Consider the following 14,135-nt stretch of genomic DNA (forward strand, 5'->3'; position numbering starts at 1 on the left):
GTATACGAGAAGATAAAAGTAAAGAAACACTATTGTGTTTGAAATATAAGTTTTTTTTTTTTCAAATAAAGATTCAAATAATCTTATACCTGAAAAAAAAAATAATTTTAAATTGAAAATTGTAGTAACAATAAAATTATAAATATATTTTTTGTTTGCAATTTTCGCAATTCACTTTGTGAAATTTTTTTTTTATTTTAGGCATAAATATGGCATAAGTTTGATTTTTCCCAGCAAGTTAAAGCTTGAAGACTTAAGAACGGGAGTTTTGGGGGAGGGAGATGATAATAGGAAATATTTTTGATAACTTTATCCCTCTTCAGCACAATACACTAAGCTGGAAAGGATCCAATGTATTTCCAGTTTATTTTACAATTATAACTTTCACATAAAATTCATTTGCGGTAAGATGCTTGAAAGAATGTCTATTTAAAACTCTGGTTTAGTATGCAACACTTATCAAAATGGCTTTGGTGGTAGACTCGGCTTACTTAAGCTTGCGGGAAAGTTAATGCTTGCATCCTACGCCTCTGCTAGCTAACCACACGAATATCAGCCCTGTTCCGTCTGTCTATATGTTGTTGACGTTTTTGCTATTGGTCTTTGTGTTGTTCGGTAATTAACTCGTTTGTAAGTAAAAAGCAGTTTTTTGTCTGGTTTGTTGTTTATTTTGTAGAAAATAGATAATTTTATCAACATAACTTTTTAAACTTCAGTTGTTTTTTTCATTTGGACATTCATCAAAATAATAAATTTTAAGTTTGTTTTACCAAGAGCTAGGGTCCAATCGTTGCTTTCTTTTTTTATGGATTTACGATAAAGCAGATTTGGATATCAGAAAGACAACGGAAACTGACAATTAATTTGTAATTTTTAAAAAAATTTACAGCCTTCATTTTTTCGGAAATTTTCGCAAGAACAAAAAAATACTTAGCTTTTTCTGGAGTTATGCGCCTTATTTAAGGGAGGCAATTGACTCTAAAAAGAATGGGAGACAACTTAAGTCTCTTGTTTACTTTGACCATACTACTTGTGCTGATTCCGCAAACTTCTATGAATGTGCGACACAAAAGACAAACAGTAAATGATTAGTGAGTATCAGTTCTTTAAATATTTCAGTTTTTACGTTTACGTATCCTCATACCCATGCATATGCAAGTGCAAACGTACGCGCACATTCATACACATACACATTGATGCACACACATATAACCATACACATACACACGCACGTGATTATTACTTTGTTCAACCTAATTGATAATTCAAAATTGCAGTATTGGCCTACTATTATCGAAATTGTTCTAAAGACACGACCAAAAGTAGATCAAATAAGCTTGCACCTTCATAAAAATACACCCTAAATCAGTGGTTCTTAACTTTTTGGAGGTACCGAACCCCACCAGTTTCATATGCACATTCACCGAACCCTTCTTAATAGTTCTATCGTCCACACTGACAAAATCCGATCGTAAATCATATGAGTCGGTTGTGTGTCTTGACCTCCGCGGAAGCCCTGAGACTGAATTACCGAACCTCTCGGGTTCGATGGAGCCCACTGTTCTAAGCTCTTTTGATTTTCTACTTTTTATCAGTTTCGGCTTGAGGGGAATTTCATTGGCGTCCAGTGAAGTTTTAGGGAACGACAATCAGCGCATATATATATATATATATATATATATATATATATATATATATATATATATATATATATATATATATATATATATATATATATATATATGGGGGGCGCCAAACTGAAAGCTCGCCCCGGGCGCCGGGAGGGGTCGCTACGCCTCTGACACGCACACATACCTACGCGCACGCACATAAACAAAGCCACATCCACATATAGGCCTACACTTGCACATACCCACATGTACTTGCAAATGGGCTTGGACATGCATACACAAAAGTACACGTTGTTTTCCGAAACTGCTATTTACTCAAATGCATTACTATCTCTTGCGGATAACACAAAGCGAAGAAAGTGATGTATTATTTTTGTGATGTAGCTTGATTTGTAGTAGTGATAGTATTGAACTTTGACAATGGATTACAAAAAAGCGTTTAGTTATTCTTTTCTTTATATTTTTTGCTAATGTTACTTGATATGGATACTACATTACACAATGTTACAAATATATATATATATATATATATATATATATATATATATATATATATATATATATATATATATATATATATATATATATATATATATATATATATATATATATATATATATATATATATGTATATATATGTTTGTGTTCTGAGTTACTTTCATGCTTTCAGGCATCTCTTCGATGCGAAGTGGGGGGGGGGGCACAACATACCTTGTTAAGATATTACTATAAGTTAAATAGTGTACGATTCTCCCAGTCTTAGCTATATTGTGTGTTTCATTAAAATGACGAGGCAAGGAAGAGAAAATTTAAATTTAAAATCATAAAACATGTCAACAAATCTCCACAGCCCCCGTATAGTGACAGAAAATGGCCACCTGTACTTCCGCTCTGCCTCCAGTCGCAACATCTCTTTTGTGTCGGGTCAAGGTGGAGGAATTTATTTGGACAATGTGGATTTTAAGGTCACAATGACCCAGGTGAGCAAGGAATATACAACGAAGATCTAAATAACACACAAACACACACACATACACACACACACACACATATATATATATATATATATATATAAATATATATATATATATATATATATATATATATATATATATATATATATATATATATATATATGTGTGTGTGTGTGTATATATATGTATATATATATGTATGTATGTATATATAAATATATATATATATATAATATATATATATATATATATAAATATATATATATATATATATATATATATATATATATATATATATATATATATATATATATATATATAAATATATATATATAATCGAATATTCTTTTAGATATCAGCAAACAATGCCTCTCTGGGAAATCTACAAACATCTTTCAGCAGGGTAAGTTTCATTTAGCGTACTAATATGTCATACACGATCCACCACTATCCTCCCTGTGTTTAGAAGGTCCTATCCTCCCTGTGTTTAGAAGGTCCTATCCTCCCTGTGTTTAGAAGGTCCTATCCTCCCTGTGTTTAGAAGGCCCACCTCGATCCTCCCTATGTTTAAAAGGTCCTATCCTCCCTGTGTTTAGAAGGCCCACCTCGATCCTCCCTATGTTTAGAAGGTCCTATCCTCCCTGTGTTTAGAAGGCCCACCACTATCCTCCCTGTGTTTAGAAGGTTCACCTCTATCCTCCCTGTGTTTAGAAGGTCCACCTCTATCCTCCCCGTGTTTAGAAGGTTCACCTCTATCCTCCCTGTGTTTAAAAGGTCCACCTCGATCCTCCCTATGTTTAGAAGGTCCTATCCTCCCTGTGTTTAGAAGGCCCACCACTATCCTCCCTGTGTTTAGAAGGTCCACCACTATCCTCCCTGTGTTTAGAAGGCCCACCACTATCCTCCCTGTGTTTAGAAGGTCCACCACTATCCTCCCTGTGTTTAGAAGGTCCACCACTATCCTCCCTGTGTTAAGAAGGTCCTATCCTCCCTGTGTTTAGAAGGTCCACCTCTATCTTCCCTGTGTTTAGAAGGTCCACCACTATCCTCCCTGTGTTTAGAAGGTCCACCACTATTCTCGCTGTGTTTAGAAGGTCCACCACTATCCTCCCTGTGTTTAGAAGGTCCACCACTATCCTCCCTGTGTTTAGAAGGTCCTATCCTCCCTGTGTTTAGAAGGTCCACCACTATCCTCCCTGTGTTTAGAAGGTCCACCACTATCCTCCCTGTGGTTAGAAGGTCCTATCCTCCCTGTGTTTAGAAGGTCCTATCCTCCCTGTGTTTAGAAGGTCCACCACTATCCTCCCTGTGTTTAGAAATTATCAATGGGTCCCTAAGAGAGTTAGAGAAAAAAGGAAAATCATAAGATCACTTTTCTAGACATGATTGAATAACAAATGACAGGACGTGAACCAATATTTAACTTTCATTTCCTGATTATGCTTGACAAAGATTGAAAAAATATACTTTTCTTTTTAATGTAAGAATTTACTCTGCTAAAGTTTAAAAAATTATTATATATTCAACATCTATAATAACATTTTAACATATATATATATATATATATATATATATATATATATATATATATATATATATATATAGGAATAAGTAATAAAAAAGCTTTACAATTCTATTACGGCCAAATATTGACATGTTATTTTTTTTCAGCTGGATAACCAGTTCAACGCCAGAGTCCCGTCTTTAGAGACACAGCTGTCTACTGTTATTAATTTACCTTCACGTGTCAACCAGCTAAACGCCGACCTGACACAGGTAATGTTGTTTGATCGTTGCTGAGTTTGAATTAATAGAATAAAACTTTTGAAAATTTCTGAAAATAGATGTATTCGAAGCAAAAAAAAATGTCACTGATGAAATCAATATGTTTTTTTACATAAAGAAATTCTGAGTAAAACGTATAAAACTAGATTTAAATACAATAATGATTAAATTAAAGTGAAACTTATTAGAGGCATACAGATTACGTTTTATGGATCGGGGTGAGTAAATGTATCTGGCAAACTGAAATTGAAATTTAAGTTTGTAGGCTACTTCTATGTTTAAAACAAGCTGTTATGACAGTGTATCATGTGGTGACTGGCTGTGTCCAAGCGCCCCGGGAAATAATAAAAGCGGCCCCTTCCTGACTTAAATTTGTATAGTGCATTGTTGTTATCGTCCAAGATCCAAGTTTTTAAAACATTGCTAATTTTAAAGGTGGGACAGCGGATAACAGCCCTGGAGAGCAGTCAAACGTCAACGTCTGTGGAGGAGTTGAGATCTGACCTGAATGCTCTCAGGCAGAGGGTCACGGAGCTCGAGAGTACTGTAAGTATTTAAACAATTTTTTTTTGTAATCAAGCCTTCATATAATTTATAATAAAAAATGAAGTATAGACCTAATGTAATCAATACGCAATTTTGAGAATCTGCAATTTCAATAATCAATTCAGTTACCTGCGAGTGATATATATATATATATATATATATATATATATATATATATATATATATATATATATATATATATGTATATTGTATATATGTATATATGTAGGTATGCATGTATATATATATATATATATATATATATATATATATATATATATATATATATATATATATATATATATATATATATATATATATATATATATATATATATACGCCTATTTTTCTATAAGCTAAGTTTAAATAGTGTATTAGATCATCCAATTGTTGTGCCCATATTTTATAAAAACCTGTTCTGAAGCTCAAATGGCTGAGCTTTATGTATGGTGTCAATCCCCCTGTGATTCCACTGCACCAATAAAACTGTACTAGCAGCGAAACGAAATAAGAAAGCCGTTTTGTCTTGTTAACCCATGATACTAACTCTAATCCCACAGTCTGACGCGGTCACTGCTGCAACTGCCAGTGTCACGAGGAGGGTAAGGCTTTTATCTTAACGTTAATTTAAGGCGTCTTTCATAAATGATTTCACACAGGTTGGGGGGGGGGGGGGGGTGGGCGTCGGGACATAGCGCTGCTATGTAATTTCTACTGTTGCCGGTGTAAGAGAAACATACTCACTCTGTTTTTATCTGTCACATGGACCTTCTGATCTGAAAGGGAAAAAAATTAGTAATTATTTTACAATAAATTTATTTTATAGCTTGTTATCCACGCTAGCTATATAACAATTCATTAAAAACTATATAACCATACTGTTGTATTTTAGCCGAATAACAATAACAACTCGGGAGGAGGTAGAAATAACAGAATAAGACAGCTAGAGAACAGGGTACTGTATTTGCGCTATTTCTTTTGCCTGATGGCTGCATTTGATTGAATCCTTTTGCATGACATTTCTCAATGTTTATTTCCCTTTTTTACTGACAATGTCTTATATAACCAAAGCGGATGTTGTTAGTAGATAGAGCAATGTTCAGGGAATGCCTGTCTGTATTCTTAAATCCAAACTTTTAAAAGAACGTGAAGTAAAAATTGATAAAAAGAAAATAGATTCTAAATACTTTTTATAGCATCATATCATAATTTTTTCTGGAAGTCTCAAATTTAACATGGCCGACTCTGTGGCAAGTTGACAAAGGGCATGGGGCTAAGAGTTACAAATGTATTACAGTGCAATAAGGACATATAGTCGTTAAACTTTAATTAAACTGTAATCAATTAGTTTTATAACTACATCAACACCTTATGACTTATTTTCCTGGCTAAAGTCCCATGAGGTTGTTGAACGAACAATTACGTCACACGACGGGGTTGCTGACTTGTAGCTACAGATGCCAAATTTTTAAAAATCCAATTTTATACAGCAAAAAAAAATATGCATACAGATTTTAACTAGATCTAGTTTACTACATTTTATTACTTTCATGAAATGGTTTCGAGCTTTTATAATTGAGTAATAAAAATATGGCCGCAGGCCACTTGTGTCAAATTGCCCCTGTGACTTTTAGCCCTACTTTCCCCTACTTTATTAGGTCTTTTTTTACTATAAATTTTATAGAATATGCATGGACAGATAGAAAGTGACAATGGCTATTGATTTGGGTATTTCAAGGTAGCAGTATTTAAACCATACAAAAACGATACCCCATAGAAAGCAAGCAAACAGTTCCATAGACATAGACTTTACAGTAAATCGTCGATTCGCTTAGAAATCGTGCAAAACATTTTGCATTTCGCGAAAAAAAAAAGACAGAGCATTGATACTTGACAGGCATGGGGGCAACCTATTAACTAGCTAGGAGAGAAATGTACTCCGAAAAGCACATGGACAGACACAGGACGAAAATGTATGGAAATACGAACCAACCAAGTTGGCATCAGATGGACGTCAGTGGACCAGGGGCGGAACTACAGTGCCGCCAGACCCCGCAATGCGGGGGGGCCCACGCCATTTAGGGGCCCAGAGCCGACCATAATAAATTTTTTTATAGTTTAAAATAGTTAAAAAAAAGTAAATTTTCTTTCATTTTTGACTTGATGGTTGTTTTGTAAAAAAATTACCGTAGCTGCGGTTGGATTATCTTTATTCTAGAGACACCACCCCACGCTCTTGTATCTTCTTTTTCCCTTTGTTTTTAAACAACTTTGAAAGCCGAGTCTTTTTCCTACAATTAAACTTATCAAAGATAAGCAAATGTTCAAACCATGACTTATTTCCCTTTTTTAAAAAAAAATAGTCAAATAGGGGTGATCATAAGCTCCTTTTAATAGATTTGTACTAAACAAATTAAAAAGCAATTACTTCTCTTAATTATTAAATTTTTATAAGTAATTACTAAAGAATGATATTGTATAAAAAGGAAATATATTGAAATGTATTAAATCAATAATATTTAAAACATCAATAATATAACTACACAAAAAAAACATAAAAATAAACATAACACGAGACACCATTACTTATACAAAGCTTTCATGTTTTATATTATTTGGACCGACAAGTTTCTACGAGGGCTTCTATTAAAAATAAATAACACTGGTTTTTCACAAAACACGCTAATGCACTTACACACATGACATGATGTTGAAAATTTATTTAATTGATTTTTTTTCAAATTTCGAACAGGACAGCAACGAGTATCCTATGTTATTGTATATATATATATATATATATATATATATATATATATATATATATATATATATATATATATATATATATATATATATGGGGGGGCCTAAACATTTTTTTTGCGGGGTGGCCCTTTTTTTCTAGTTCCGCCACTGCAGTGGACGAGCTACGGTGTTGAACAAAACATGTTTTTAGATAGCTTAAAGTGTCATCACACTTCCTACTACAATTAATGGCCATATACCCAGCAGTACCTCTGGTTTTCGTTAGTTCAGTAATGGGATAGAGTAGATTAGCAAAATCTGTTATAAATTTACTATAATAGGTTCTTGCCTTGGTACAGGGCCAGTATTAAAAGAACGTGTCCGAATAATATGATTTATACTCCCCAGGAGTGGCTGAGGTGACAGGGGGACCAAACACTGGAATATGTTATTCCCCCCTCGGTAAATTAGTAATTGACCCTAAACATCATGCTAGGGATTAGGGTCAGGGGCGGAACTACCATACCGCCAGACCCCGCAATGCGGGGGGGCCCAGGACGTTTAGGGGCCCAGTTCCGACCAAAAAACAATGCATTTTTTTTTCAAAAATTATGTTTTCATGCATCTTGAAAGTGGTTTTGTAAAAAAAAAAAACAGGTCTACTATAGCAGAGATTGTTGCGTAGAAAAATATTTTAAAATCTACAAGAGCTATAGTTTGAAAGGTAGGTAAACATTCACACTACTTCCATGACTTACTGCCCTTCTTTAAAATAGGGATGCCCACGAAGCTCATTTAAATAGTTTTGTACTATGTATATTAAAAAGCAATGGATTCTCTGAATTGTTACTTAAATAAGACGTACTATACAATAGTATAGCTATAAAAATCAATGTTTTCAAAATTGATATTATAAAAGCCAAAAAGGAAAAAAATAAACATAACGCGAGAAACCATTCACGAATCAAGCTAACGTCTTTATATATTTTTGACCAGCATGTTGAACACCTTTTTTTGTGGTCGCAAGGAGTTTGGACTAAATTTTTTCTGTTTTGTTCTCTCAGAATGGTTATATATTGCAATGAAGTAGACTAAATTACTCAGTTAGGATATAGATCATATATATATATATATATATATATATATATATATATATATATATATATATAGGGGGGCCCTAGATTTTTCTTTGCGGGGGAGCCTTTGATTTCTAGTTCCGCCACTTATTAGGGTTCGATAGTTCAGTCACTTAAACTCCAGGAGCGATATTTTTATTTTGAGTGGTTTCATTTTTTAAAAATTAATACACAAGAATGACAAATTTGAATTACATTTTGGACTAAGTGTTTGTTCCCGTCAAATGTGCATGTTACCCCTTTGTGTATTAAATATGCATGAATACACCTGTTAAAAAAAAAAACTTTTGATACGGAAAATCAACACAACCCATTTATTCTACACACATTCTTTTATATTGTATTTAAAAAATATATATTTTTTTCAAATTTTAATTATTTTCAATGTTTGTATCATCTTAAATTTAAATTTAACCTGAGCAAGTATATGCTTACATTTTGTTAAACTTTCTCAAAATTCTAGAAGCCGCAAACTTGAGTGTGATTGGGGGGGGGGGGGGAATGTGGAAACTGCTCTCTTGGATAAATAAAAATACATGTGATAAATATGATGGAAAGCTTGAGCGTATAAAGAAAATTTATTTAAAAAATCATCTATAACTAAAAATGGTCTGATCAATTTATATATTTTACACATATTTAGGTAACAGATTTAGAAAACATCATTCGTAATCTTCAAACTGTGAGTAATAAAACCTGTTAATTAATTCATTGTGTACGTTTAAAAAATATATAAGCTATTCTGAAGTTGTTACAAGTTACCTTTTCTTCCACTTAACTGAGACGAATACAATCATGGATGCAGGTTTATGTTTTTCCATATTATAGGCCTTGATATAATATGCAGTATTATGATTCTTACATAAAGAAACCGATACACTATTTTGTAATCATTTCTATTTTGAAATGTAGACAAATAAACCATACATTTTTTTCAACATGTATTATTTCTGTATCAATAATTAGGCCTATACTAATTAAACCTTTTTTAAAACAAAAATCTTCTAGCAACTCAACACAAACTATTGTGCAAGCAATCCTTGTCAACATGGTGGAACTTGCAGTAACACTTTCAATGGCTTTCAGTGTCGATGTCCTACTAATTGGCAGGTAAGTGTGTTAGAAAGAATGTAGGTAAATCTAGACGTACTGTTGTTACATTAAAAGATAAAATAATGATATCCTAATACTGGAAGATCGATTGTTGATAGACATGCCCGTCTACTAATCATATGGGCGTATTGGATGTAGGAAATATACCCTATGAGACTAATGTGGGCCTATCGATACACATCGTCAGACCACGCCCCCTAAAATAAGGTGACTCTGTCTTAAGTCTACCCCATCTCATTAAATTACATTTTTTAGCACAGTCATCTATTTAAAAATATATTAGCACAGCAATGTCAAGATTATACATATAGATCAATTGTATTACAATTTACAAAACGTTTTTTAATATAAAATTACGGCTACAATTTAATAAATGCAAAAGTATTACGTCATACTTTTAGCCACTCCTCACCCCCCTCGTCATACAGCGTTACATAACTTCAAAACCTCTAAGGAAGTAAAGTCATTTATAGACACATCTCAAAATGGTTGTGGTGAATGACTAAGCTATACGTCACTCACAAAATGTCTTTTCACCGACAAGCCATGACTTACCGTCTTTCGTCAGGGGGAGACTGATGCGGGTGAAGATGAGGTTTGCATTGAAAATGAGTGAGAGGTGGTATTTATACGTGTTACCGAGTAAAAGCCCCTCCCCATCCACCCCGAACGAAATTTTAAAAACTCATATAGAAAATAATTATATAGCCTACTTTAGCCAGTATCCCCCCCCCCCCCACCCACCCCCTCCCCCCTGATATTTTAAGATTGCCGGAATTTTCATTGATCTTCAAGTGCCCCCTAGGACAGGGGTCGGTAACCTGCGGCTCGCGAGCCACATGCGGCTCTTTTGATGTCAAGATATGGCTCTCCAGTTCCATAATAATTATATTTATTTTCAAAACTCAAAAATATTATACTTTAAATAAAAAAAAAACAACGTTAAATAATAAAAAAAAAAAACAAAAAAAAAACAACAACGAGACTAGGTGGAGTAGAGCGTATATGGACAGCTGACAGTGTTTCTTCAAAACTTTTTTCTCCGTGTGGGGGGGGGGGGCGGACGATGTTAAAAGTATGTTTTCTATATAAATTCCATTTCTTTCGTGGGGGGGGGGGGGGGAAGACTTTCTTTGGGAAGTGGGGTCTTGCCCCCCCCCCCCTTCCCCACCGAAGACGCCTGGGGAAAAAAAACTGGCTGACAAACGCTGGGCATTAGGCCCAGCCCCACAACTGTGCTGTTGCCAGCTCCGTGGCAATAGTTCCATGCTTTCCATTACCGAAGTGCACATACAAATGTTAGTGACTCTTTGAAATTTTGGCAGTTTTGTAGATTGTAACTTTTGGCCCTTTCGTCTCAATTGGTTGCCGACCCCTGCCCTAGGAGAAAAATATCTGCAAAAAAACCTGAGCTTCTTATGTCGTCATATTTTATATTTTACTTTTTGAAGAACTGGTTTGTTCCTGTCTGATTTATAACCGCAGAACCAATGTGAATGTGATTGTTATGCCTAGTCTAAAAATTAAAATACTTTTAAAATTCGTTGGTCAAATAGGAAGTTTGGCCTGCCGCTCATCTTTTTAAACTCCATTTAGGCATATGCAAAAATGCCCGTTTGAAAATTTCTTTAAAAAAAATCATTATAGTACAGGCCTAGTTAGCAAAAAAGAATTGATTCATATCTAAATCTAGAATCTAGGTATTCAAAAATTAAATAAAATCATAAATAAGAATAGTAATAAAGTGAACACATTACAATTTGAAATTACGTGTAAATCTAGATCTAGTCCTAGATCTATTTATCTGGAACAATTTATTATTGAAGTATGGAAATTTACAAAAATTTGCCCATTAAGCCTAAGCCATCAATCATAGCAGAAGAAAACTTACAAATGTTTAAATTAGTATTTCTAGATCTAGATCTTAATCTACTTCTAGATCGAGAATCTAGAGTAGATCTAGATTCCATTCTAGATCTAGACTCTAGCGCAGTGATTCCTAATCTGGGTTCGGTCGAACCCCTGGAGTTCGACGAGTCAGTCTCAGGACTACTCCCAGTCACTGAGTCTGAGTCACTCATTCACCGAACCCTTTTTTAAAATGGGGGGTTTAATAAAATGGTACAGTAATAGTAATAATAATAATTAATTAACAGTTCATATTATCATATCATAAGGCAGAGGCGTAGCGGGGGGTGGGACATATGTCCCCGGGCGCCGACCTTAGGGGGGCGCCAAAATGGGTTGGAAAAACAAATCGAAAGTTTGAGGGGGGGGGGGGTGTGCAAATAAAAAGTTTGTGGGAGGTGCAAATCGAAAGTTTGTCGCCGGGTGCCTGGAAGGGTTGCTACGTCTCTGTCATAAGGCGTATAGTATCAGATTCATAAGAGGGATCATAGATTTATACTAGCCGTCGGTACCCGTTACTTTTCTACTAAAATTTCAAATCCGAAAGAAACACTGCATGATTGAGGATTAGCGGCCAAAAGTAGAAAATGTTTCTAGATTATTCATTCAATAAAAAATAGAATTAAGAATCAAAAGCTGAAAACTTTACACAATAATAATCACCTCATTGATAATAGAGAAAAAAAATTTAAAGGTAACTTAATTGTCTATTTAGAAGTCAATGTAGATATACAAAACAAATACAGGTAAACTAATAGCAATATATAGTATTATATAGAGTAAGCATTTGCAACAGGATTAAAGGGGGGGGGGGGGGTTATTAGGTGTTTCATTTTAAGTAAAATTTTAGTGTCTGGTTAAAATGCAGATTCAGGATAAAAATCAGTTTTCAATGACATTTTTCATTTCCGGTTAAAATTGAGGTTGAGGTAGGGATATTGGTTTTGGTTTCAGTTTGGAGAAAAAGACAACACTATCTAGCACCCTTTGTATTTAATTTTTTTCAGTCATAAACTTCGTAACGTTAAAGTTAACTTGCTGTAATCAAATGCCACAGTAGCTACTACTTTATTTAACTAATAGGCCTACAGCTATTCTTCTACTATGTGTACTTTTATAGTAGACCTACTCATGTTTATAGCCTCATGTTATTACAATTGTCTTTTAAAAAAATTTCATTTGTCTATTAGGGTGTTAGGTGTGATGAAGACGTGAATGAATGTAGCATCTACATGGGTACCGACTTAGGATGTCATAATGGTGCAACATGCATTAATACACAAGGATCATTCAGGTTTAGTCGATGATACTTATGTTGTGTACATTCCTTTATACTAGATTGTGGTTTATAATGTAGGCCTACATTTTTCTGTGACATTTTTAAACTTTAAAAAAAAATAACATAAATTTAGATATTTTAGATTTAATTATTACACGTGATAAAAGTTAATTAACTATTTTCTTGATGATTTCAAACAGCATTAACTGCACAAATAAAGAAATGATTTTCTTGATTGTAATATATTTTCTAAGTTAATGTCTTGTGGTGTACTTTAAAAGATATTTTTTTCTAAAGCTGCCAGTGTCGACCTGGTTGGAGTGGCATTCATTGTAATTCACCAAACAATTCATGTGATGGTGCTTCTCATTGGGAGATGTGTGATCATGGAGTCTGCATAAATGACAACAATCAAAATCCTTCTAGAGTAAGATACTTTTTTATACAATTGTTAAAACCTATCCTGTTAATGGGCATGTAGTCAGTCCCACAGGTGTGGGTTTTATTCTAGCAAATTTTTTAAATAATTAAATTTTTTGTTTGCTACATAATTCTATCATTTATTGAGAACTACATTTTCATTTGGTTCTGTCACTCTTTAATTGAATCCTAGCCTCGCTATAGATGTTTGTGTGATTCTGGTTGGACATCAAATATAACAGTGTCTCCAGCTTGTAACATAGACATTGATGAATGCCGAACAGGAACACATTGCTCAGTCAATCCTCCAGTTCAATGCATTAATATTCCTGGTTCATTTGTGTGTGGTTCATGCCCTGCAGGTACTCTTATTGTTTATAATATCTTATTAGTGGGACAGCTTTTTTATATTCCACCCATTACATATGTTTAACATTATAAAGGATTCTTTTACTACGGTGCCTTATTCATTCCTTACATGGCTCGAAATATTTACTTTAATTTTCATACAAAAAATAAAATGCAGTTGTCATTGAAACAGCGTTCATCTGCCTTATTTGTCTTAGGCATGAACTGGAAAGTGTAATGTGATGATTATCTA

At 33.9% G+C, this 14,135-nt stretch overlaps 1 protein-coding gene across 2 annotated transcripts in view; it reads left to right on the plus strand.

Moving 5' to 3' along the window:
- Positions 1 to 840: 840 nt before the first annotated feature.
- Positions 841 to 14,135, plus strand: part of LOC131958175 (cubilin) — a 64,973-nt gene continuing 51,678 nt past the window's right edge. Inside the window, exons 1-12 of one of the 2 annotated variants that reach the window (XM_059323046.1) lie at positions 841 to 1,091; positions 2,482 to 2,611; positions 2,958 to 3,008; positions 4,277 to 4,381; positions 4,826 to 4,936; positions 5,497 to 5,538; positions 5,829 to 5,891; positions 9,458 to 9,496; positions 9,823 to 9,924; positions 13,026 to 13,129; positions 13,412 to 13,541; positions 13,728 to 13,896. In XM_059323046.1, the coding sequence (XP_059179029.1) occupies positions 988 to 1,091; positions 2,482 to 2,611; positions 2,958 to 3,008; positions 4,277 to 4,381; positions 4,826 to 4,936; positions 5,497 to 5,538; positions 5,829 to 5,891; positions 9,458 to 9,496; positions 9,823 to 9,924; positions 13,026 to 13,129; positions 13,412 to 13,541; positions 13,728 to 13,896 (1,150 nt within the window). In that variant the 5' untranslated portion in view covers positions 841 to 987. The remainder of the gene's footprint in view (positions 1,092 to 2,481; positions 2,612 to 2,957; positions 3,009 to 4,276; positions 4,382 to 4,825; positions 4,937 to 5,496; positions 5,539 to 5,828; positions 5,892 to 9,457; positions 9,497 to 9,822; positions 9,925 to 13,025; positions 13,130 to 13,411; positions 13,542 to 13,727; positions 13,897 to 14,135) is intronic. The other variant, XM_059323047.1, reaches the window with a different exon arrangement.

This window comes from Physella acuta, unplaced genomic scaffold (assembly GCF_028476545.2).
Source record: "Physella acuta isolate Inbredline_101_S28 unplaced genomic scaffold, ASM2847654v3 ptg001297l, whole genome shotgun sequence".
In the NCBI taxonomy this organism is placed as follows: Eukaryota; Metazoa; Mollusca; class Gastropoda; family Physidae; genus Physella; species Physella acuta.